The 27,016-nt window shown below is 41.1% G+C and overlaps 1 protein-coding gene across 1 annotated transcript in view; it reads right to left on the minus strand.

Annotated features, from left to right (window-relative positions):
* Positions 1-25,614, minus strand: part of rinl (Ras and Rab interactor-like) — a 42,502-nt gene extending 16,888 nt beyond the window's left edge. Inside the window, exons 1-4 of the mRNA XM_039760589.1 lie at positions 25,417-25,614; positions 24,631-24,814; positions 7,276-7,444; positions 28-142 (exon numbers count right to left, since the gene is read on the minus strand). Of these exons, the coding sequence (XP_039616523.1) occupies positions 28-142; positions 7,276-7,444; positions 24,631-24,686 (340 nt within the window). The 5' untranslated portion in view covers positions 24,687-24,814; positions 25,417-25,614. The remainder of the gene's footprint in view (positions 1-27; positions 143-7,275; positions 7,445-24,630; positions 24,815-25,416) is intronic.
* Between the last annotated feature and the right edge of the window lie 1,402 nt (positions 25,615-27,016).

Below are 27,016 nucleotides of genomic sequence, written 5' to 3' on the forward strand. Positions count from 1 at the left end.
CCTCCCTCTTTCCCATTATCGTCCTACCAGTATCTTGATGGAGCAGCGCGATCTCCTTCAGTCCTGCAGCTCCTGGTCCGTCAGACACCTTGACGCACAAAAGCCGGCCACCTGTAGTCCCGTCCTTAATCACCAAAAAGGACTGTAGTGGGAAAAAAAAGAGGTACACTTTAAACTACAGAGGAGGGAAGGCGGCGCTCGGCTCACCTTCCTCATTCACTCTTGGGCTTCCTCATCAGTTACTTCTGCTTTGCAATGTCAAGAAAATAGCGCAAAAGGGGGCGGGGTGCAGGGCACTGAACTAATGGATGCCCAGCTGTACAGCCGTGAGCTCTCCCGGACTGATCGGCATTAGCTTTGTGACGTCAGGGTCGTTTTAACGGGTGGGGCTGAATGACCCGGGGGGTGAGTTGAAGCCGGGAGCAGCTGTGAGCACTCCGGCTGAAGGGAGTGAGGTGTGCTTCGCGCCTCTCTAAATTCAGCGTGTCCAGGTTTGCTGGCTGAGTCTCGGTGTTTCTTGCGGTTAAGGTAGCTATCTAACTTTAGTGTTGTCGCATGCCCCTTCGGAGCTGTCGATAGCCCGAGCTGAGTGACATTTCCTGTCTCATTGGCGGTTCAAGTGCGGCGTCTGTTCTGTTAGTAGCAGCTTGGACCTCCGTCTAGTGAAATGCCACCCTGCGCCCCTCAGCAGCACGCAGTTTTCTTCGTGATAAAATGTGCTCCAAGTAGGTAGCTCTTCTAGCTGAGTGGTAATGTAATTGGTGGACTTGGGCATCTCTGAGGTTTACATGGCCACTTTATGCCACTATAGCCGACGCCCCTTATTCCTCCATCCATGTATGTCAAAGTAGAAGCCAAAGCCGGGGTTCAGAATCAGCCAGTGGCGTTGTGTTCATTCTGTCATGGGGCAGTACCCTTTATTGCAAAAGAGAAATAACTTTCAGAACTGCCTGTCCATTATCAAACACAATAAAACAAATCTATTTCAGATTAGCAGGAATGGAGAAGCCTGTCTCAGCAGCATTGGGCACCAAGCAGGAATCTGTCAAAAATTATTCCGGGAGTATGTTGGTATTACTGAGGTAACTTAAATTAGTTGGTTTGACCACTTTAAGTACAATTTCCTAGCATAAATGACCCAACTTTCTTGGATGTTACTTTAAAATTTTTAATTTACAGAACTTATATTATTTGGTGTTTAATATTTGATATTAGTTTGTATCTAGTGTTACTAATTTGGTCATTTTTTTACTATTATTACTTTTTTACCTGTTTGAATGTTTTTGAGCATGGGAAAGGTGCTATATAAATGCAATGCATTATTACTATTATTATTATTATTATTATTACTCAGAAACAATATGAATCGGATTTCACTGCTTTAATTAGTAGCACTTCAAACAGAAATCATTACTAGGCCATTACCCTATTACCTAGACTCTATTTAAAGTGAATATGCTTTAAAAATGTTTTTTGGGAAAATTTGTCATTACACAACTACTTTTTTTATTTATTTATTTATTTATTTTGTTCTTTATTTCGCCTTATACAATTTCTTGCATTAGGAATTTGTTAGTTTTCACATACCCCTTGGGGTCAGAGCGCAGGGTCAGCCATTGTACAGCGCCCCTGGAGCAATTGAAGGTAAAGTGCCTTGCTCAAGGGCCCAGCAGAGTAGGATCTCTTTTGGCAGTGATGGGGATTCGATCCAAAAACCTTCGGGATACCAGCGCAGATCCTTAGCCTCAGTTCCAACAAAAATGAGCATGTTTGTAAGCTTTACATATCTTTTTCTATCACATCTGACATCATTTGGTTGGATATCATAATACCTAAATTAATGTATGTTTAAAAAAGCCAATGGATTTTATTGAAGTAGAATCACCAATCACGTTAGGATGCCACAGAGCAAAGTTGCAAATTGTGTTGTACATTTTCTAGTGGTTGAAAAAACGGGAACTGGATAGAGTGCAGTTTGTTATTTTTTTTTTACATATTTTCTTGAATTTTTGATTAGTTAAAGGTTATTTTTGGTTGTAGAAAATGCCTTAGTAGTATAACTTTAGCTAAATTGCATTAAGAGTCCAGCCTTTTTGTAAAGATATTGCAGAATTTTAGCAATCTTCACTCATTCATCTAATGTCAGAGAAAGATAATTACTCTACAAAGTTGCAGTTTATTAAATTTAAAAAAGATTTTTGTGCTTATGAAAGTGATTTTGGGTGCTTTTATCTATGATAATCCGTCAATCCGTCACCCTACACCACATGAACTGCCTTTCTTCTTCTTGTAGTAACAGAAGATTATGTCATATATTAATTACCTTGGTTTAATTGGTGATCTGAGCGTATTATTTAATAATGATAAGGTTGTGGTTAAGGATCCAGTGACTTGACAGTCTAATTAAAGTGTGAAAACAATATTTTTAAACATGTAGGTTTATTTTATGTGTTTACCTGATAGGATGATGTGATAGGAAATTATCATGTAATGCAAGAATTTGCAAGCAACATATTTTATTTGTCTTACATGAACATTCAGTAATTTGGTTAAAAAGCTTTATATTAACAGTTATCACTTAAAATAAGTCAGAGTAACTCAAATTAATCATGTCAATCTCAGTCAATGTGGTTAGAGTAGCTTGTGTTAGGATAACCACAATGAACTGTGTTTGCATTACACAGTTCCATTAAATATATGTAGAATTATTGCATGTAACTGATTTAAGTTCTTCCAATGAATAATTTCTTTTAGACAGGAATCAAGTGGGCCAGAATGCACACTCTTGCCTGGACTCACTAATAAGTAGTGCTTTAAAGTAATCGGTTAATTTGAAATGAATATCTCTGGGAGAAAAATGTGTAACAACCAGAGTAAGAAATGACACTCAGATGTCTGCCTGCTGTCTGAAGAGGTGACGCCAGCTAGTGCAGTCAAGTATAAAGTTAGCATGGTTTAAAGTGATGGAAAGCAAATACTTACATGAGAAAAGTTCAAGGATGCACCTCTGCAGCTAATGCCCATTACCCTGGGTGCTTGGCCACCATTGAGCCTCAGGAGGGATCCTGGATTAGATTGGCTCATGAAGCTGAGGAAAGTGTGGCAGAAAATGTTGCCACTGACCCCAGATGAACAGTGTGAGACGGAGCCAGTGATGTGAATGCACAAACAGAGGATGAAACCCTTACAAATGCTTGCAGACAAAGAGAGAGTGTGTAAACTGCATATGTCTCTCAACAGCATTGGCTTCAAGATAAAAAAATATTTCTGAACAGGGTGCTAGTCACTCATTGGGTCCATTCTAAAACATGAACCTAGAAGGGGGCAATCTGGAATCACTAATTGACCTAATCTGCATATCCTTGGAAATGAGAAACAAAAGCCAGAGTATCTGGAGGAAAGCCCACATAGACACGAAGAAAGTAGGCAAACTCCACACGCACAACAACCAGGCACAGGATACGAACACAGGATGCCAGATCCATGAAACAGTAAGGTTAAAATGATAAACCAGAAGTAAAAACTTTATATTTGGAATACTTAAGATAAGAATGAGAACTGCACAATCTTGTAATAGTAAAAGAGAAATATTAAAGGAAAAACTAGGGTGAGGTGTTCTGGGATGTAAAGTATGTTGGACATGCTTTCCAGTACTTGGCTAATGGGATGAGGTTTGGCCATATATTAACTGTCCAGTTTTTATGTCACAATTCAAACTCCATGCTTGTCAATTCATGTTCTTAGTATATATTATTTAGCAACAACTTCCAGCTATCAATAAAGTTTCTAATGGTGTCCACTTCATATCCTAATTTGGTACTAAACAATAAATCGGATATACAGTATACCCTTTCAAATGTGTTGCCTTTTCACTTGTCACAAATTGGGCTGCTGTTGGCCGAAGAAGAAGAAGGAGAAGAAGAAGAGGGGGAGACGTGTCTGGAGGCAGGAGGAGAGGAGGAAAGTAAAGAGAGTGAAACTAAGAGTAGGAACTTTGAATGTTGGCAGTATGACTGGTAAGAGGAGAGAGTTAGCAGATATGATGGAGAAAAGGAAGGTTGATATATTGTGCATGCAAGAGACTAAATGGAAGGGGAGTAAGGCCAGGTGGATCGGAGGTGGATTCAAATTGTTCTATCATGGTGTGGATGGGAGGAGACATGGGGTAGGAGTTATTCTGAAGGAACAGTATGTAAAGAGTGTTTTGGAGGTGAAAAGAGTGTCAGGCAGAGTAAGGATTATGAAGCTGGAAATTGGAGGTGTGATGATGAATGTTGTTAGTGCATATGCACCGCAAGTTGGGTGTGCAATGGGTGAGAAAGACGATTTTTGCAGTGAGTTGGATGAAGTGATGAACAGTGTACCCAAGGGAGTGGTGATTGGAGCGGATTTCAGTGGACATGTTGGTAAAGGGAACAGTGGAGACGAGGTGGTGATGGGTAGGTTGAAGAGAACAGGAGAGAGAAGAGGTTGGATGATGTGGATATAGTGAATCAGGAAGTGCAACGGATTAGCAACAAGGAAGTAAGGACAGCTATGAAGAGTGTGAAAAATGGAAAGGCCGTTGGTCCAGATGACATACCTATGGAAGCATGGAGGTGTTTGGGAGAGATGGCAGTGGAGTTTTTAACCAGATTGTTTAATGGCATATGGCAGAGTGCCTTGAGAGGAGTTGTGATATTGTATGAGGAAGTTGGGAATGGCAGAGAGGTACGAGTGTGACAGTGGTGAGGTCTGCAGTAGGAGTGATGGATGCATTCAAGTTGGAGGTGGGATTATATCAGGGTTTGGCTCTGAGCCCTTTCTTATTTGCAATGGTGATGGACAGGTTGACAGATAAGATTAGACAGGAGTCTAATGGACTATGGACTATGATGTTTGCTGATGACATTGTGATCTGTAGCAATAATAGGGAGCAGGTTGAGGAGACCCTGAAGAGGTGGAGATATGCTCTAGGGAGGACAGGAATGAAGGTCAGTAGGAACAAGACAGAATACATGTGTGTAAATGAGAGGGAGGTCAGTGGAATGGTGAGGATGCAGGGAGTAGAGATGGCGTAGGTGGATAAGTTTAAATACTTGGGAACAACAGTACAGAGTAATGGGGATTGTGGGAGAGAGGTGAAAAAGGTGGTTTGGACTTGTGCAGAGGAGAAATGCTGGATATATTGGGAGAAGGATGCTAAGAACAGAGCTGCCAGGGAAGAGAAAAAGAGGAAGACCTAAGCAAAGGTTTATGGATGTGGTGAGAGAGGACATGCAGGTGATGGGTGTTACAGAACAAGATGCAGAGGACAGAAAGATATGGAAGAAGATGATCTGCTGTGGCAACCCCTAACGGGAGCAGCCGAAAGAAGAAGAAGAAGAAGAAGAAGAAGAAGAAGAAGTGAAAATGGTGAAGTTTGAAACTCCCAAATTAGCTAGTCATTTGTTGATTCATTTTGCATCTGATTGTTTGGCAACTGGTTAAGCAATTAAGAATCAATTCAGGGTTGTGAATCTTAAAAAGCAAATCAATTAAAATCCAGACAAAAGAGGAGTGTTCTTTTAGCAGCAGTAATTTGTTACTATTTAAAAAAACGGCAGTGAATGAAACATGCAGCCACTGCAGGCCAGCCAGATCTGAATTTGATACCTTTGAAATAGACCAAGTTTGGCCAACTTTGGTTTTGTGGGGGCTGTAGGGTACAGTGGCATCAGGCTTTCTTTCCATACAAGGTCAGAATTAGAAAGTCATTCTTGAATTTATTGGAATATACTGTTTACTGTAATTAAACTTACTTACTGCTTCATTGTCATTCTGAGTGTAATAAGCATCATTCTGAGTTTCAAGTAGGATTAAAATTCACAAATAACAATTTCAGACTTTGCTGACAGAATATGAAAAAGAGTCATCCAGTAGATGTTTAATATCAATTAATAACAGTATTAATATTGTGACCTGTAGGGGGCGTAGGAGATCCCCAAACCATTGTCACATCCAGACAAATTTCTAGGGTTCATACAGATTTTATTTTAACAGGTATGCCTTAATCCACAATCACAATTATTTCTTCTTTTGTTCTCCTTTATTCCTCCCCAAGCAAACATTGTCTTTCTCACTTCCTGACTTCAACTCGACTGGGTGAGGTGGAGCAGTGCCTTTTATGTCAGATCCAGGAGTACTTTCAGTGCCACAGTGTTATGCTCAGGAAGCACTTCCAAGTCCTTAAAATGGAGAAGACCTCACCCAGCAGCTTGCTCTGGCAGCACCCAAATACCACAACGTGGCCAACCCTGTTGTCCCTGTGGGTATAAGAATGGGAGTTCCACCTGCAGTATGTTACCACCCAGTGTATTGGATGAATACAGACTGTAGCCGGAGGAGGAAGTCTCCCTCTTGCCATTACAGTTTCTTGGCCAAGAATGACACCAACAACCAACCCGACATGGATGGGCATCCATCCATGAACTTCAATTATAAAAGCTTTCTGACCAGGTAAGAAATTATCCATGTCAGCCTGGATGCCAGTTAGCCCATGTCATTTGTTATAATATCAGATTAGGAAATTATTAGAAATGAAAGCCTACTATTGCTCTCCACAACTAGGATTGACCATGTCAGTATAAAGTGAAGTATGTCTTCAGATTTTTTATACCTTATAGTGTGTTCTTCTTCAGAGTTTTTATAGTTTATAGTGCATTCTTCTTAAGATTTTTATAGTTCATAGTGCCTGTGACATGCACATCTGAAAACAGCACCGCTTCACAGGCCAGTAACTTTGTCTGTTTACGTGGACATTAGACAAGGTGCAGAAAAAACCAGCATGAAACTGTGCAGCACAGGGCAGTAGCAGCAACAGTAATAAAATTGGCAAGTCTCTTTCCTGTAGTGAATAAATATCAAGCCTCACTCTTTAGACTCATTATGAGTATAGCATTATTTTTTTCATTATCCAGGAAGTAAGTAAGCTAGAGCCTACAGTGCCTACAGTAAATGGAGAAATGCCTGGCACAAGCTGCCCATTCAGAATCAGTTTTCAGCCTACATTAAACCACAGAAGAGGAACACCTAACTTTAACAATGCTTATATCGTGCAGAGCTCTTTTCAAATGAATTAATTATGCATCCACCAGTGTTCTTACTCACTTTTCCAGTTCTCTTTAGATGTAAACAATTAGTAGTTCTGTGTTTGTTTCTAGCATTTCTCCATTAAGCCATTCTGCAAGATTTTTGAATTGAGCTTTTGAATCCAAGAATGGCTGAAACAAGGTATCTCATTTTTTTGTCACTTACCCCTGGGGGCTGTGTCTTCAGAGTGTCCCGTGCCAGCAACCCCTCTTCTGTTTCCTCTGGAGCCCAGGCTGTCTGCACCAGACTTAGTCTGTCTAGAAGGGAGAGCAGTGTTGGGCTACTTGGATGCTGCTGTTGTCCACTGCCTCCATTTTCCTGACATGCACTGGTGCTGCATAGACAAACAGACAGGCAGAGAAAAGCTGTTACCTGAAAGTGATCTGGAAGGGAATGCTTAATGTTAGTGTTAAGTTTGATATTCACTGCTAGCATTTATACTGTTGCTGTATTTCATATGAAATGACATCTTCTGTTCTTCATATTTAAGTTTTGTTTGTAACTGTTTATAGAATTATTATTTTAAAATATTTTGAGCTACTTTCACAAATGAAAATAAGCTATATAAATAAATGCTGATGTTAGACAAATCCATTTGTTCCTTATTGCAGAGTCAAATGTGTGAAGGTTTTTAAAGCTAAAAGACTTACTAATCAGAGCTTAGTTCCTACAGAGCATATGTTAAATTACTGCATGCTCTTGACTTTAAATGAACACTGTGAGCAAAGGGGTTGAAATAATACTAATTTTACACTGGCCTCCCACCTTGTTCTCCCATGTTATACTGAAAAATATGTCAATGCTTTCTTGGGTAGAATTTAATGTAACACTTGACTATTCTAGTCTCATGAAAGGGGCAAGGAAAATCATCATCGACCCCTCACATCAAGGCCAAAATCTTTTTGAACTTCTTCTATTGGCTAGGCGTTTTAGATTAATATATGCCAAGACAAGCAGATATAACAACAGTATATAGTCGAAGTAATAATTATGTTGGCGTGGTTATTTTAGATCTGAGATCGGCTAAATTTTAAACAATGACCGTTGTTAATACCCAGCCATCATTATTCAGTTTGCCAATAGATGTCAGAAGGACGGATGCCAAAACCGAACTGCCCAAAGATAGATTTCGACGTACCAAGCAAATGACGATACGTTCTAAATTACTTACGGTTCCGGAGCTGTCGAAGGGTTTAAGTCAGTCGACGATGTTAGTCGTGGAAAGTATGACCCACCAAACCAACGTTCCAAAAACCAGCCAAACTTACTGTTATCTGCTCGAACCAACACCGACTTACTATACTCAGCCGTTAAGCAGCGTCACTGAAGCATTCGAACATTCTTAGCCAATCATGCAATACTGCGTCCGCTTTTGCCACGTTATGTTCTAACTACAAAGGCAGAGTCCCATTGCATGGTTCTAACTTGTATTGAGTTGAGGTATTGACGCGAACACCATACATACGGGGTACTGACGCAAACACCATACATACGGATAGTATCAAATTATATATAAGGATTGTGACAGATTAGGGCTTTCTCGCTCCCTTGTACCCTCAGACCACACGTCAGGCACCAGGTAAAAGTCCAAATAATTATTATTTATTATAATAATAAGTGCACAAAGCACGCTGCTCTCCACAATTCTTCAATAAACAATACACAATAACCAATAACAATCCTCCAAACTCCCAGACGCTTAGCCACCCTGCCTCCTAACTCAGCTCGCCCGTCTGGGATTTCCCACAGTCCTTTCTACTCCTTGACCCGGAAGCGTTTCACCCCCCCTGTCCAAGTGACCTGGAACACTTCCGGGTCAGATAAAAATCCTTCTTTTCTTCACCCAGGAAGTACATCGTTCCCTTTGTCCACGTGTCTATGATGTACTTCCTGGGCGTAAGGCAAATAGTCTCTGGGCCTCCCTGCAGGGACTCCTGGAGGCCCCCATGATATCCAGCAGGGCTGTGCATTAAAAGTCCATTGTCCATAATTCCCTGCTGGCATTCGGGGCACCTCTATGCTGCAAGGAGGGCCATGTACCACAGGATATATATATATATATATATATATAGTCACACACGTGCGAAAAGGAGACAGCTAAAGGGCTTAGATGTTAAGTATAAAACGCCTGCCCAGGGGGTGGTGGGGTGCACTAACTCTGTTTCTGAGTCTCCTGCAGACCTTTTCTGGGAAATCCCATCAGGAGCCAATACTTCAGCTCGAGATGCACTGCTTCCGGCCCCAAGGACGACATCACTTCCAGCAAGTCCCGGGCCCGAGGATGACATCACTTCTGTTCCCGGGCCCGAGGACGACATCACTTTCCCCAGACTCCCTATGAAACATCACTCCCTTCCTCTTAAGTTCAGTTCTGTTTTGGACTCTGGCTTGTAACTACAACTTGCTTGCAACTTTTACTTTATGAAGCCAAGATACAGATTATACAGGTGGCTGCCCCAAACCTTTGCAATGTCTCGGGTCTGTTCTTGTCACTATATATATATATATATATATATATATACACACGCAGTATATATACTGCTCAAAAAAATGAATGGATCAGTTTTTAATCAGAGTATAGCATCAAGTCAGTGAAACATCTGGGCTATTGATCTGGTCAATTAAGTAGCTTAGGGGGTTGTTAATCAGTTTCAGCTGCTTTGGTCTTAATGAAATTAACAACAGGTGCACTAGAGGGGCAACAATGAGACGACCCCCAAAACAGGAATGGTTTAATAGGTGGAGGCCACTGACAATTTTCACTCTTCATCTTTTTTGACTGTTTTTTCACGAGTTTTGCATTTGGCTATGGTCAGTGCCACTACTGGTAGCATGCAGCGATACCTGGACCCTACAGAGGTTGCACATTTAGTCCATCTTCTCCAGGATGGCACATCAATATGTTCCATTGCCAAAAGTTTTACTGTGTCTCCCAGCACAGTCTCAAGAGCATGGAGGAGATTCCAGGAGACAGGCAGTTACTTTGGCAGAGCTGGACAGGGCCGTAGAAAGTCCTTAACCCATCAGCAGGACTGGTATCTGCTCCTTTGGGCAAGGAGGAACAGGATGAGCACTGCTAGAGCCCTACAAAATGACCTCCAGCAGGTCACTGGTGTGAATGTCTCTGACCAAACAATCAGAAACAGACTTTATGAGGGTGGCCTGAGGGCCCAACATCCTTTAGTGGCCTTGTGCTCACTGCCCGGCACCATGGAGCTTGATTGGCATTTGCCATAGAATACCAGAATTTTCAGGGCCACCATTGGAGCTCTGTGCTTTTCACAGATGAGAGCAGGTTCACCCTGAGCACATGTGACAGACGTGAAAGGGTCTGGAGAAGTGGTGGAGAACGTTATGCTGCCTGTAACATCGTTCAGCATGGTGGAGGGAAGCACAGACCTCTACAGGCTAGACAATGGCATCCTGACTGCCATTAGGTATCGGGACGAAATCCTTGGACCTATGCTGGTGGAGTGGGTCCTGGGTTCATCCTGGTGCACGACAATGCCCGGCCTCATGTGATGAGAGTATGCAGGCAGTTCCTGGAGGATGAAGGAATTGATACCATTAACTGGCCCCAACGCTCGCCTGACTTAAATCCAATAGAACACCTCTGGGACATTAAGTTTCAGTCCATCTGATGCCACCAGGTTGCACCTCAGACTGTCCAGGAGCTCAGTGATGCCCTGCTCCATATCTGGGAGGAGATCCCTCAGGACACATCATCTCATTAGGAGCATGCACTGACATTGTCAGGCATGCATACAAACACGTGAGAGCCATACAAACTACTGAGTACAATTTGGAGTTGCTGCAATGAAATTTTGGCAAAATAGGCTAGCCTGCCACATCATTTTTTCATTTTGATTTTTGGGGTGTCTTTGAATTCAGCCCTCTGTAGTTTGATAATTTTCATTTCAATCAAACAATGTGGCATCCTTTCGTTCCTACAACTTGACCCAGTCCATATCAGTACAGATATACAGCAGGATTTTTTCCCCATTAAGATCTGATGTGTTTTCAAAGTGTTCCTTGTGTTGTGTGTATATTGATTATGTAACTTATAATTGGAGAGTCACCAAACCTGGAGTCAAATTTTTTATATGTGTGCATACTTGGCCAGTAAATGTGATTCTGATTCTGTTTCTGATTTTGATTAAAATAGCTTCACAGGAAGGAGAGAACATGGAGGAAGACATTTACTGAGCTGTGCTTTATGTATTCTTCTTTTTCATTTACGGCTCTTACATGAGTGTGCTACTATTAGAAGAATACTTCAGGAAATAAAGCTTCCCTTTAATTAAACAATAAATGCTTTATCTACGGTATGTGGATCTTCATAGTGTTAATATGTTGGATCACTCATAAGCTCTTAAATAGCAGTCAGCAGCCAAGTTTGTCCATGAAGCTGTGTCATCTTTGCAAGTAATGGACAATATCTTTAAACAATTCATATCATGCTACCTGTTTCTGGACTTCTTTCTGTATTGACTTTATAAATTTTTCAATCATGTTTTGAGCATGTGTTTTCATTACTAAATCTTGCAGAGCTGGGCCCTCATGCATAACGCTGTGCGTAGAATTCACACTCTAACATGGCGTATGGACAAAAGCGAAAACGTGGTTACACACAAAACATCCAGATGCATAAATCTGTGCGAATGCTAACTTCCACATTTTTCCACTACACAAATCCTGGTCAGCCTGAAAAGTAATACACGTGCACGCATCTACTGCCACTCCCAAACTCCTCCCAGAATTACGCCTCTTTGAATATGCAAATCAATATAAACACCCCTTAACCTCAGCATTCTGTGAAAAGGCAATGGCAAAAGCACAGGGGGAAATAGAAGAAGTTCAGCGAATACCAAGTGGAGGCAAGGAAAAATGTACTATTTGTAGGTTTAAACAGTGGTATAAACAACAAAAGGAAGTTGATTGAGTGACATAGAGTGTCGAAGAAACTCGAAAGCTCAAGTTCACAAAGTCGCACAGTGCCCGAAATAAAAAAGAAGTTGTCAGATATCAAAGTCGGCGTGAAAAGGCGAGTCATAGCCCACCGTCTGAGTGTCATATGAAAGCTTATTAGGGTACAGAGAAAAGAAAAAAACAATAGGGACACAGCGGGAAAAAAGCTTGAAATGTGAACTTTATCTCAAAATTTCCACTTTAATCACGTAGTTTATTTTGTCATTGAAGTAGAACATCATAAACTTCATCTTTAAATCATTTAATTTACTAGTTTCTCAAATCCCATCGTAACTAAAGTAGCACGTTAAATGCTTTGTTTTGTATGTGTTCTTCTATGTGCTCTATGAGTGTGAATCACTACGTGCTTCTTAAACTGGCTTTCTCTTCCTCTGACAGGACAAAGAATCCATTACATCCGTGATATTACAGCTGTCTGAATAATTAAAATACTGAGATGTATACTTGATATCATTTTCATGATGATAGGAGTTAAAGCATGTTATTAAACATGGGAACACGGTGGCGCAGTGATTGTACCTGCCTCACGCAAGATGCTTGCTGCACTGTGTGAAATCATTTATTGCAGCAGTACTGTCTCTTTCAAACGTACTTACCTCCAATTCCTGTCCTTCCTTTTCTTTCTCCAAATACCCAATCGCCACACAATCAGCTCTGTAATAGACGTTAAGCCATCTGTAAGCTTAGAATGCCGATTCTTCAAAACTTTTAAGGAACATTGAAATATCTTTGTAGTACATGTTTAAAATATCCTATCCCTCTATCTTTTCAGTGTCGTGCCAGCTCCAGCAAGAATACAGCGCGAGGCAGGAATAATTGGCGTCAGCTCGTCGCTTACGCTGTCCACCGTTTCCTCATATATTTATTTATTAACAATATAGAATATTTAAATTAAGTTAAAGTTTTATTTTGCTTCATTTCATCTTTAAAATGATATTATCATCATATGTAATGTGGAAGACTGCCGGCTTCCCAGGCTGGTCCGCACCCCCAGGCCGACAGGAGGAGCTCTTCCGGCAGCAGGATCGTGCCCCGAGGTCCAGCAGGGCCTTATGGACTCTGTAGTGTTTATACACAGCCCTGCTGGATACCTTGGGGACCACCAGGAGTTGCTGTGGGAGGACTTGTGGGATCTGTTGTGCCCTATGACCCGGGAGTACGTCACAGTCACGTGACGGGAAGGAATGGCGTGCTCCCGGGGTGAAGTAAAAGACTGATTGCCCTGACCCGGAAGGAATAAGGAACTGTGGACTGCTGGGACAGGAACACCTCCGGGTCAGAGGCTATAAAAGGACGGTGCTTCAGTCCAGACACTGAGCTGAGCTGGGAGGTAGAGGAGCAAGTGTCTGGGCGAGGAGGAGTATTGAGTATTTGTGAGTTTATTGAATGAGTAGTGTGGAAGGTGCTTGGTGCACTGTGAGTCACAATAAAAAGTATTGGACTTTTATCCGTTGTTTGGAGTCATCCCTGAGGGTTCAAGGGCGCTATATAGCGCCTTTTTCACAGTAAATATGTGCTTTACAAAGTGGATCAGGTTGTGCAATATTATAACTGTATCGCAAGTTTACAGTGAGGTAATTGTACTTATAAGTACAAACAGTTTTACAAGGAGCACTTGATGGACTGATTGAGTGCATTTATAGTTCTTGGGATGAAACTGTTTCTGAACCATGAGGTCCGTACAGGAAAGGCTCTGAAGCGTTTGTCGCATGAGAGCAGTTTAATGGACAGCATGGCTGAGGCAGTGTGTGCTTGATGCTGTATCCCGATAATTCTCTTTCCGATCAACTGCTGTACAGCTGTGATTCCTCACTCAGATACAGTGATATGAATACTCTGAGTGGTGCAGTGAGAGTAATGGAAAAATATGATCCACTGTGGAAACCCCTAACGGGAGCAGCTGAAAGAAAAGGAAGAAGTTACAGTGAGAGTAACAACGCTAAAGCAGCTATTGTATTTAGAATAGTTTGGCTATTCCGTGGACTATTATATTGTTACAGGTTTGTTGTGATGTGGGATTTTGCATATAACTTGATAAATGTTTTGTATGTCTTTATTTATAATTTAGGCAAACCAATGTAATTTAGAGGTATTTATGTTTGCCACTGCCCCCTCCCCCCCTTTTTATGACTGTCTCTTTGTAATTTTATGACAGGATTTGGGGGGATGTCTTAAACCAGTTTTCCCCCACACAAAGCCAGGTTAGCTTAACATATGGTCTTGGGGGGTTGAGGTGTTAAAATGTACTATTTCTCCCATTGGTCTGAGATATGGCTGTTTGGAATTGGCTTGTCTCAGAGGCCTTTAAGTACCATGATGTCCTATTGGTTCTAGGAATTGGAGAGAACATCTATAAATGTACTTGCTCAACCACATTCTCTCTCTCTGACCCACATATGATGAAGAAGCATCTCTCTTGCTAACCTGTGATGATGAAGACAACACAATGAAGAGCACAGCTCAGCAGCCATATTGAACAGACATGTGGCTGAAAGCTGAGCACCAACGATGCCTTAACTAGAGACATTTTAAGTAACTGCAAGTCTGTGTGCCACCTGAATTACATACCACCATTTTATCAGGTTGCATGGTTGCCAATATTCAAATGTACTTTGCATTTTGTTATTATTTATGAATATTATCAGTAATACATTATTTTATGTGTAACTTAACTCCTGCTTGTCTTTTTACTACATCTAATTGCCTGAGGTTATAGATATAGAAGGGAAGGTGGGGATAAGTTATATACAGTGGTAAGTCTGTGAGATTAGGCATTCTAAGGCTACATATTAATAATACAATAGGGGAAAGTAGAGCAATATATATTACTCTACCAAGATAAAACAATTGGCGTAGTCGGCAGGATTTTGGGGTAACCAAGTTTTGCACCCTGTTTGCAAATACTGTTTTGATGTATGTGTTTGTTTATGCATGTGAATTTTAGGGCACCCAGTGTACAAATGCGGTGGAAGTAAAACTTTGTTTGGTTGCTGAATGGAATATAACCAACAAAGTGTAGAGACTTCATGTGTGTCACAAGGACACCCGCATGTTTGTTAGTGCTGGTGTAGTGAGTCCCTAATTAAAGTGCTAAGGAGTGGTGAAAGATGCATGCGTCATTCATATGGCATTTAAGTGGTTAAAGTGCTAGGGAGTGATGGGACATGCATTCATTATTCATACGGCACTTATTTGTTTAGGATCTTTGTGTATGTATGTGTATGTTTGCTTACAGGGGCAAAAGTAGGCCAACCCATAACGAATTTGGCAAATTGTATTAGAGTAAAAATTGTAGACTCAGAAATGCCTAAGTTCATTTTAAAGTCAGCCATCTTCCAGTGGAGTGGCAGAGGGAAGCAGGCTAAAGCTAGAAACCTGTAGTTCAGGTAGAGAAAGCAGAAGCTGAGCTGAGTGTGCCACAAAATGGAAGGGGCTGGAAGGATTAAAAGCAAGAAAACAGAGATCAGGTTTAAAGAAGACAGCTGCTGTTATAAGAGGTTTACTAGCTTGTATTATTGGTAATAAGGAAGATCATGATAAGGAAGAAAATAGCAAAGTGAAAGAAAGTGAAAGTTATGGAATGTTGAGTGAGAGTTTTGAAAGATGTAACAGTTGGTGTGATAATTGTGAAGTGTTAGCATGTAGAACACCCGCTGCTAAAGTAGAAAGCAGTGAAAGAAGTGGAAAAAGAAATGTAAACCCCATGGTGAAAGTTAGGGCAATAGTAACCAGATCGGACTGGAACCCTAAAACATGGGTGGGTGACTTACATGAGACAGATGTGTGCTCAGATAAAGAGTGGGAATGTGAGTGTGAGGAAAAGGAGAGGATGAAAGGAAGGAAAACAGCAAAGGTGTTTTCTTCCTTTATTCTCCACTGCACCACAATCTCCAAATAATTCTGAGGCCTGTCCAGTATTTAAAGAATATGCTACACTGATAGATACTTCACCACTGTTAGGAAAGGTAACCAGTGCTGCATTGAAATTTGATTTAGGACAAAGAGATCAGATAGAAGGCAGAGAAGCTGGTGAGTGTGAATGGCAATTGTTGACTAGAGGGCATGAACTGGATAATGGCTTAAGGATACTGAGTAAAGAAAGTGTGGAATTTAAACAAAGAACAATGGAAATGAAAGGAATTCAAGTGCTTGTGTGTGAAAGGTCTGAATGTGCTAGTGCAAGAATGGCTGAGTTGGAAAGAAAGCGCACCAGTTTAGGAGTTGGTTTGAATGAAGCAGGACAAGCCAAAGAACAAAGGATGAGGGATGGAGCAGGAGGAAGCTCATCTAGCAAGCCAGGAATGCACAGGGGTGTGAGGGTCCTAACAGCTGTGCTAGGGCCAGCAGTAATTAAAAAGCACACACACTTAGGTTCAGTAATTCAAAACCTGACTGACCAGTTGTTTAAAAAGACAGCCTATGAATCTCCATGCAATAAAATGGAGAAAAGTGAGCTGGTCTTTAGTAAAGAACACAGTTCAGTTTTAGGAGCGATGCTGGATTTAGCACTTGGATTTTGGAGAGGTTTCAGCCCACACTTTCAGGTAGCAGTTACCATACAATAAAAAAAGGACACAGGCAATGAAAAAAAATAGAAGGAGGGCGCAGGAAGACAGGAAAGGGAAAACAGTTATTTCTGTTTCAATTTTCTGGCCTTCTGTAAAAGTGCTACTTCTATTGTAAGGTTTTTATGGACTTTGGTTGGTGCAGGTAATAAATAGTGAAGGCAATTAGCAGAGTAAAATCCATGCAGGAGATTGGGTTACCATTGGCACATTGGAGCGTGGCACTAGTGCCAAGCTGTTCCAATGAATGCCTGGAAGCAAAGTTTGAGTTTTGGCACCAGGTCGACAACTACGAAAATGAGATGGACAGAAACTGCTTTGTCACCTTCCATTTTGCAGACCTGCCTACATAGCGAAATGAAAAAAGAAAGAGGAAAAGACAAAGACTAAAGACAAAGAAAAGACAAAGACATGAAGAAGAACTGTAGAGACATCAAGAAAAAGACAGTTACTGGGGTTTAAGTGAGTAACAAGTCCACAAGTCATGCAATAATAAGGCTAGTCACAATAGCTATAGTTTAAAAGGAAAGGTTTGTTCATTACTGCAGCAAATTTATATTCCAAGGGGTGGAAACTGAACAAACCAGTTAGGAATGCCAAAATAAGGGGATTCATTTTGGGCTCATAAAGTATACATTCTGGGTATTAATTAATTAAGTGGGATAATTAATATAAGAAAAGGTATACTGAGCAAATTGGTGAACTTTTCAGGAAAGCAGGTGCAGCTGGTACATTTGCAAGTCATATGGGTTTCGATGTTTAGGTATAGTCTAATTGGGAAAATATGGAAGCCCTGCTGAGATTGTCGGCTGTGGTACAGGCACAGGACCAGTGGGCCAATTCTGAACCGAGGTGTTTAGCACAATGAGTATGCATATGGTGAGCAAACAACTCTAGGGGTGGTCTACGGGGGAATGATGAGAGTTGCATAGCTGTGATGTCTCATGGTGGTGATGCCAGCCTATACTGGTAAAGGCTGATGGCAGTCAAGAGTTGCACCATGGGTAGGAAAGCACAAGAGGCAACTAAGTCAACCCCAAATGTGTGCAGAGGGGCCACAAATGTTGGTTTGTGAACAGTTTATGCAGTGGCACATGTGCTGTCACTTGGGCAGAAGTGGTTGTACTGGCACCTGTGGCATGTTACCTTTCAAATTTTGATGTTAATTGTACAGCTGCATATGCTTAAACAGATAGTTTGGGACAGGGGTCTAATTAGCAGTTAGACAGAGAACAAGTACAGATTAAAAATTCACACAATAGACTAAATTGTAGTGGGCTAGTTTAGTGGAAGGTGTGGACTTGTCTCATTTTGAACCACCAGATCTGATGACATATGAAGACTGCAGAAAGCTAAAGAAACAGTTGAAGCAAGCCGGAGCAGATACAAGTCATCAGGAGCACTTCCAAGTTCTTCAGATTGTCTTTGAAATAAAGAAGATATGTAATGGACAAATGGTCATGGACAACTTTTAACACTGGGAGAGCAAATACTGCCAATCAATGCACAAGTTATGCATCAGACTCTTTAATAAATTTAAAGACATTGTTTATAAAGACATTGTACAAAACATTCATCGGGGTGGAGTGTTGTGATGTGGGATTTTGCATATAACTTGATAAATGTTTTGTATGTCTTTATTTATAATTTAGGCAAACCAATGTAATTTAGAGGTATTCATGTTTGCCTTCCCCCCCCCCCCCCTTTTTACAACTGTCTCTTTGTAATTTTATGACAGGATTTGGGGGGATGTCTTAAACCAGTTTTCCCCCACACAAAGTCAGGTTATCTTAACATATGGTCTTGGGGGGTTGAGGTGTTAAAATGTACTATTTCTCCCATTGGTTTGAGATATGGCTGTTTGGAATTGGCTTGTCTCAGAGGCCTTTAAGTACCATGATGTCCTATTGGTTCTAGGAATTGAAGAGAGCATCTATAAATGTACTTGCTCAACCACATTCTCTCTCTCTGACCCACATATGATGAAGAAGCATCTCTCTTGCTAACCTGTGATGATGAAGACAACACAATGAAGAGCACAGCTCAGCAGCCATATTGAACAGACATGTGGCTGAAAGCTGAGCACCAACGATGCCTTAACTAGAGACATTTTAAGTAACTGCAAGTCTGTGTGCCACCTGAATTACACACCACCATTTTATCAGGTTGTATGGTTGCCAATATTCAAATGTACTTTGCATTTTGCTATTATTTATGAACATTATCAGTAATACATTATTTTATGTGTAACTTAACTCCTGCTTGTCTTTTTACTACATCTAATTGCCTGAGGTTATAGATTTAGAAGGGAAGGTGGGGATAAATTATATACAGTGGTAAGTCTGTGAGATTAGGCATTCTAAGGCTACATATTAATAATACAATAGGGGAAAGTACAGCAATATATATTACTCTAACAAGATAAAACAAGGTTAATTACAATCAGATGCATTAAACTAATAAACAATATGCGGTGTATTTATAAAGCCGCATCAGGGATGTGGATCTAAAAAAGAAAGGGAAACCACACAGGAACAGTAGCACTGCTTTGACGCTGGGTGCCGCCAGTCTGCAAAACCGAGCACAGAACTTGCGTACACTAGGGTATGAGCTACCGTGGAAATGTGCGTGGCTTTATGCCAAGTTTAGGTTTTATACATTGCTATTTGAGCGTGGAAACGTTCGCACGTAACATTTTTGTGCGTACACACCATTTATACATGACACCCCTGGAGTGCAGCCCAACAAATCTGAACTAACCCTGGACAAGACACTAGACCATTGCCTAGCTCAAATACATCAAACATAGAGACACGTGTAATTTAGGTGAGACAACTTTACAACATGCGAAAATACATACATGTGTAGAGGTGATAAGGTCTGGATTTGAATTTAAGGTTCTGGAGCTGTGAGGCCTCAACACTTATAAATATGTAGCTGTCTGATCCCTCTGTTTGTCAACCTATCCATTATCTGAACACATAGTGTGTCGGAATGTGTTCATCTAGATATTACCCATCATCTGAACCTGCTTAATCCAGTTTTAAACACAAAGAGCCTTTATAAAGTGAACAACATCCCCAAGGTCCTGTAGTAGTAAAGATTCATAATGTAACCCTTTACAGATACATTATTTGCACATGGAGTGCACTTTACTTGCTCAGAGTAATACAGTAGGTGAACAATAACATTTGAATCATCAACCTTATTGTGCAGGGTCCGGTTCCTTGACTAATACATCACAAAGCAGACAAGATTTGAGGTTTGCAGAGAGCCCAAGCCTATTCTGACAACATTCGATGCAAGACAGAGATGAACCACGGAAAGGATGCCAATCCAATGCAGAGCACTCTCAAACAAGGACAATTTAGAATCACCCATCTATAGGTTTATAGGTATCAAGCCACACATCTTTGTGAACAGAAATTGGGGTGTTTTGAGTGTGCGTATCTCATACATTGGGCAGCATGGTAGTGTAGTGGGTAGCGCAGCTGCCTCGCAGTTTGGAGATCTGGGTTAGCTTCCTGGGTCCTCCCTGTGTGGAGTTTGCATGTTCTCTCCATGTCTGCGTGGGTTTCCTCCCACAGTCCAAAGACATGCAGGTTAGGTGCATTGGCGATCCAAAAATTGTACCTAGGGTGTGTGTGTGAGCCCTTTTTGTAAATATTCACCACCATGTTCAGTACTTGGCAATTACAGTACTTGGTTGAATCACCTCCCACAACTATTACAGCACGTAGTCTTTTTGGTCATGTCTTAAATAAACTTAATGCACTAGGATTACAAGTTTAGACGGAAGTAAAAAATTTAGGGGTAACCGTTGACTGTAATCTGAATTTTAGCTACATTTTTTTGTATGAATATGTGCTATATAAATAAATGTTGATTGATTGATGTCTTTGTTAATTTTATACAATGGGATAGAGCGTGTTTCTCCCATTCCTCCATGCAAAATTGGTCAAGGTGTGCCAAGTTAGTTTGGCAGCAAAAGTGGACAGCAGTTTTTAGTTGTCAATACAGATGACCAGTGGGGTAAAGGTCAGGACTCTGACTGAGTCACTCAAGGGCATCAATTTTCTTCATTTTCAGCTGTGAGCATTGGGTAACTGTAACTGTTTAAGCTCCTAAATTGGCAAAGTGGAGAAAGTTTTCTTCCAGAATCTGTCTGAATTGTGTAGCATTCATCTTCCCATCAATCCTGACCTGTCAGTCCCTTCTAACGAAAAGCATCACCAAAACTTGATGCTGTTACCATCACATTTTAATGTGTGGATGGTCTTGCCTGGCTGATGTGCAGTCTTAGATTTAAGCCACACATATAATTTGGTGTTCAAGCTAAAAAGTAGCTTAATCAGACCACAAGCTTTTTGACTTATATTTGCTGTATGTTACAATTGATATTTTGCAAACTCTTTACAGGCAAGCCCATGTTCTTTCTTTTTGTTTTTCTCAGCCAAGACTTCATCCTTGCTACTCTTCCATGCCCTTTTTGTGCAATGTCTTGGAAATTGTTGAGCCATGAATATCATCTTTAATCAAAGTCTCTGCCTTCTGCAACTTAAACAGAGTGTCAACTGTTGTCACAGCAGCCTGTCTGATCAGTGCAATTCTTTTTCGGAGACTAAATTTAGAGGTGTAACCTGACCTAGTGTATTTTAATATTTGTCCACTTTTCCACTTCTCTATGGAGGACTGCACTGAGCACCGAGGTATGTTTGAGGTATGTACCTTTTCTCATATCTTTACTTCTTTATAATTATATTCCTGACTTGTTTTGAATGCATTTTTGTCTTGTGGAAAATCTCAACCATACTCCTGTATTTCACCTTGGGAGTATTTATCTCCATATAAATAAATTAATACAGAACAAGTGATCCATCCATTTCCTCCAAAGGTTGATATCATCAACGACTGGATGAGCTGCTAAGGTAATGCAATGCACCTGAGTAAACCTCGCCCTATATTTACAAAGGGTATTGATACTTTTTAGCAAATTGTGGAAAGTTTTATGGTTTGCTTCTTTGGTTTTGGTATGGTGTGCACTGTTTTATAGATCAGGTCAGGTCTAGTCAGGCAGGTTGGGGAGAATGTACTGCTTCAGTGTGTTGCCGCACCCACCACACAACAAAATACCAAAGGATCCCAGTTGGCAACCCCTCATACAGACATTCAGTCCAGTCCCACCCTCTGGAAATGAGCATCTATCTGCCACAGCCAGTTGTTATGTGTGCATCCTTTTGGCCTTGTCCAGCCACTCAGGTCTTCAACAATAAGGATCCTGCAAATAGGATCACCCTCAGGGAATCACGCCACATGGCCATAGTGCCATAACTGATGCTCCCTCGCAATGCAGGTAATGTGCCTTATTTGGAAGTCCATGATTAACCGCTTGTTCAACACAAACATACAAGCAATACCCAAGGATTCTCTGAAGAGACACAGCACCAAAGGAGTCTATTCTTCATCTCAGGTCACTGGATAGGGTCCATGTCTTGTAACCATATAGAAGAAAGTAGAGTTAAATGACACCATTTATTGGTTAACTAAATAGATTACAAGGCAGCTAAGGCCCCTTCATCAGGCCATATAACAAGACTGGAAGCACCAGGACTCTAAAGACTTGGACCTTAGTCCTTTTGCAAAGATATGGGGAGCACCACACACCCCTTTCCAGCAACCTCATGACCCCCCATGTTCTCCCAATCTCTCTATTGACTTCATAGGAAGAGTCATCAGGGACATGAATGTCAATGCCGAGGTAAGTAAACCTCTCAACGCAGTTGACAGTCTCTCCGCAGACAGACACACTTCTGATGGTTATGTCTTAGAGGTCATGAAAGGCCGGGTTCTTGGTTTTTGTACAGGACATTCACAAGTCCAGACACTCAGACTACTCACAGTCTTTCAAGAGCCTTGATTAGAACTTCCATTGACTCCAGGAAGGTCACAGCATCGGTGGAAAGGTCAAGATTGGTAAATTTTTCATCACCAACAGATGATCCACAGCCACTGGACCCCAAGACCCTGCCAACACCCAGTCCATACAAGCATTGAACAGAGTAGGAGCAAGAACACACCAATACAACACCATAGAATCTACTAGGAAGAACGCAGAGGTTCTGCCTCCACTTTGCACAGCACTCACAGTCTCAGTGTTCAGGCCAGTAATGACATTCAGCAACTTCAGCAGGATCCCGCAAAGTCTCAGGATGTCCCACAGGGCAGTTCAATCAGCTGAGTTGAATGCTTATGAAAATCGACAAAGGCTGCAAAGAAATTCTGCCGATATTCATGTTTGTACTCAATGAGAAGCCCCAGTGCCAGGATGCGGTCAATGGTAGATTTCTTAAGTGTAAAACCAGTCTTCTCTGGTCACTGGTAGGTGAGGACATGATCACGGATTCCTATCGAAGATGACCCTAGCAAGGACTTTACCCAGCACCGAGAGTAGTGTTATCCCCCTGTAGTAGATCAGCTAAATAAAACCTATTTTAATATATTTTAAGTTGACAATTTGAGACAGAATGTGAAGATAATTTGAGGAGCTGAATACTTTTTCAAGGCACTGTGTATAGCAGGTACCCATGCATTCTACGGTATTCTATTTTTTTCTATTGCATTCCAGTGATAGATTTGATTGAACTCAAAATAGCAGACATGGTCGAATGAGAAAACATTGCATCTATACATCTATCCCACTATATCCTAGCTACAGGGTCACGGAGGTCTGCTGGATCCAATCCCAGCCAACACAGGGCGCAAGGCAGGAAACAAACCCTTGTGCAGGGAGCCAGCCCACCGCAGGACACACACACACACTAGGGACAGTTTACGATTGTCAATGCACTTAACCTGCATGTCTTTGGACTGTGGGAGGAAACCAGAGTACCCCCATGCAGACATGGGGAGAACATGCAAACTCCATGCAGGAAGGACCGGGGAAGCGAACCCAGGTCTCCTAACTGCAAGGCAGCAGTGCTACCACTGCGCCACTGTGCTACCCTGCATCTATACATCCGTTATAAAATGTGATTAATCCATTTCAAATTCAAATCAGCTTAAGCCCATCAAGCACAAGGCAGGGATTCGCTTTGGAGAGAGCACTGGACCATAGCAGGGCACACACACTCTAAGACACAACCATACTGTCCAGATTTAGAGTTTCCAGTTAAACAAAGCTGCAAGAGTTTTGGACTGGATTAAGTTTGGTGATGAATGGAGGGATGGATAAGAAAGTTCTCAAGGTGAAAAAGATCTTAAAAATTGAATATTATTTAATAATCAAGGGGATTTGATATGCGCAGTGAGCAGTAGTCTGGCTCCATGTGTCTGGAGAGGCCCTGCTTTGCTAATAATAGGGTGTATGTCTAAATTTTTGTAATAAATGATGTTCCTCCTTCACAAAGCATTACCAGATAACTAGACATTGAAATGCAGTGATTAGAGTCTGGGTGTAGACTAATGTTTAGATCAATTGTAATGTCTTCTTGTCAAATAAAAAAATGTGAAACTCCATTGTTATGCTACAATATTGTCAACAGCAAACACCCCAGAATACATGTCTGTGTTTCTTTATCTTACAATAATCTGTAAGGTAACAAACATCTGAATAGCAAGTATTCATTTACTTTCTACCATTTCATGCTACTCATCCCCATCTTATTGTGGTCTATTTCAAGCATAATCCTGTGGAGAACTTTGACATTAGAAAGAAGAAAGCCATTTTCCACCTCCGGTATTAGACAACTTCTTTCTCATTTATTCAATTTAACTTGCCACTTCTAAACCATCAAAAATAGAGTTTCCATAACATCCTTAGGCAGAAAAAAGCTAAATACATCTATTTATAGACACCATCATTATTTGAATTTGAAATGTATGTAATAAATCACACATTAAGCAGACCCTCCAGTTCTCCTTGTGCTTCACATGCTTTTTTGATATTAAATGTCTACCGTTCACCCACCTTGAAGTGCGCTCCTTCTCAATTTGAATCTGCAACTCCTGGGAGCCCCTCATCATTGTACACTCCGGTGTCTTCAGCGGGCAATGTCTTTCGAGGCCATTTTTTCAAGGAGTAGCTGAGTCAATGTTGTTGTGTGGTGGACATAGTGATCAGAGAGATATTTGCTTCCCCTTCCAAAGTAATTCTAGAGAGTAAGGGAAGCAATTATTACTTTGATAAGAAGAGTATTAAAGTATTCGTTAATAAGTTAACCTAGAGCAACACATTAAACACCTAAATTTTTGCCAAGCCCTCAGCTTCAAAGAGGGCTCTGCTGACAAGGTTCCTGCAACATCCCACCCCACCCCACCCCCCATCCCCACTTTGGATATGCTACCAAGCTTCTTCAGGGGGCACAATAAGAAAACTGAAAGAAATTAGAAACATTGAATACATAAATGGAAACTCCAAAAAGGCACAATCTCATTAGTTCCTTACTTTAAATTATTTCACACACAGAAATGAGTTGACACTTGTGAGGTCAACATTTACTGTAACGAGCAAGCATCTGCTGCCACATGCTAAAGTGAATCATTATGTGATCTACTTGTTTCCTGTTTGAGTGCATGTCTGCGCTGGAAGAAATAAAAACCCCCATCTAACTGGCACATCATGCAAATCTTGGTCAGAATCATAGATCCAAATTTTGATTGTGCCCATTCTCCACTCAGGCTGCCTTTATCCTTTAGGACACATATCACACACATCCAGATGCTATCAGTAATTCATTTGTTCTTGAATACTTACAGTTGGATGGGGCACAGGGTGTCAGTGTCTTCCAGTGGAGCATCAGGTAGGTAGTCGATCTGTGTAATAGTCTCCCATTAAAAAAGGCTCCTAAGGTGGTCCTCTCTGGAGCAGAGCTCTTTGTGACTGTTCTCGATGGTTGCTTTCTGTCAGGCTTTCTTAGACAAATTTGGCTCCTCTGACTGAGAAGCAGTGTGGTTAACCTGACACCTACCGCTTAGCTCTCCAAAAATTGCATCATATGCGTAGTCTTCACACATGCGCACAAACACACACACATACACACACACAGAGTTACGCAGACATGTCACAATTACAGTTTGGACAAATGCACACAAAAAACTCACACAGATACATGCACACATACTCTGTGCATAATCTGTGTGCAGATACAGGCCCACATCAAACTACAGAGCCACCAGAACCCGCATGTTGAGAGGTCATTCATGTCCATGAGTATATATTGAGTTAACTTTTCTAAACTCACTTAATTCAGTGATGGGTTACCATAGCAGACACCTCAGGAAGGAACAAACCCTGATCAGGACAAATATTTATATGCACACACACTCACGCACGCACACAAACACACGCAAATTTTTGCTCCAACACATGCACCAAAAGCCGTCACGTGTACAAAAAGATAGGGCAGAAGTTGATTTGCATGTTGTAATCTGTTCAGTTAATCAATCAAAGGTGTCATTTTGCTTGTTTTTTCATTGCATATAAAGAAACAATAATTTGTGTCTTTTCTTTTTCCACTAACTGCCAGTGGAGAAATTATAATTCATATTTCCCAGAGATGACTCACCACTTTTTCCTGAAAGTCAGTGCATCAAGGTTTTTACAAGACCGGTAGAGACAACATTAAGTGAGACATATATGTAAATTTTATGTTTAAAAGTACACATCATCATCCCTGTGTGATACTGTTATCAAATGTCCATTTTGACAAAGCAGGACTGTGTCCAAGAGGATCCACTACAGCACTAAAAGCATTTAAAGTTGGAATCAAGAAAGAGGAAAGTTCAAGACAGAGACAGGCATGATCTTATAATCATGAAGATGCAGGAAGCACCATCTTTTAGGAAAGAGGTGCGTTAAAGTCAAACAGAATCTGACTTCCTGAGGTGCACCAAAACCAAAAGTAACTACTGAGACTACTGAGATACTTTTTATCTGACTGGAGAGGAGGAGGGGAGCTGACATAGCAAGCAGGGATGATATGATGATTTCACAATTGTCTGGGCAGCCAAGAGGCATGAGATTCAAGTCACAGATGTGAAATGTAATACTGCATATATAGCCTCACCAACTGGCCACTTGCACATTCAAATTCAGCCCTGGATGACCACAGTAATCTGGGTCAGGGATACAATAAGACCTAGTTGGCACTTCCATGGATTTCATCAATTGCAGCCAGCTGTGCACCTCCAAAGTGGGAGCTAACCAAGTAGCGCAGAACTGAACATGGGGACCTAAGCATGACAGTAACCTCTGTATGATCTCCACATATAAAATAGTCTTGGGCTCTTTGTCAACCTCAGGAGACAAGAGGATAGTGCTTTCAAAGTTTACAAATGTGTTTCTGTTAGGGATT

This window comes from Polypterus senegalus, chromosome 8 (assembly GCF_016835505.1).
Source record: "Polypterus senegalus isolate Bchr_013 chromosome 8, ASM1683550v1, whole genome shotgun sequence".
Classification (NCBI taxonomy): Eukaryota; Metazoa; Chordata; class Cladistia; order Polypteriformes; family Polypteridae; genus Polypterus; species Polypterus senegalus.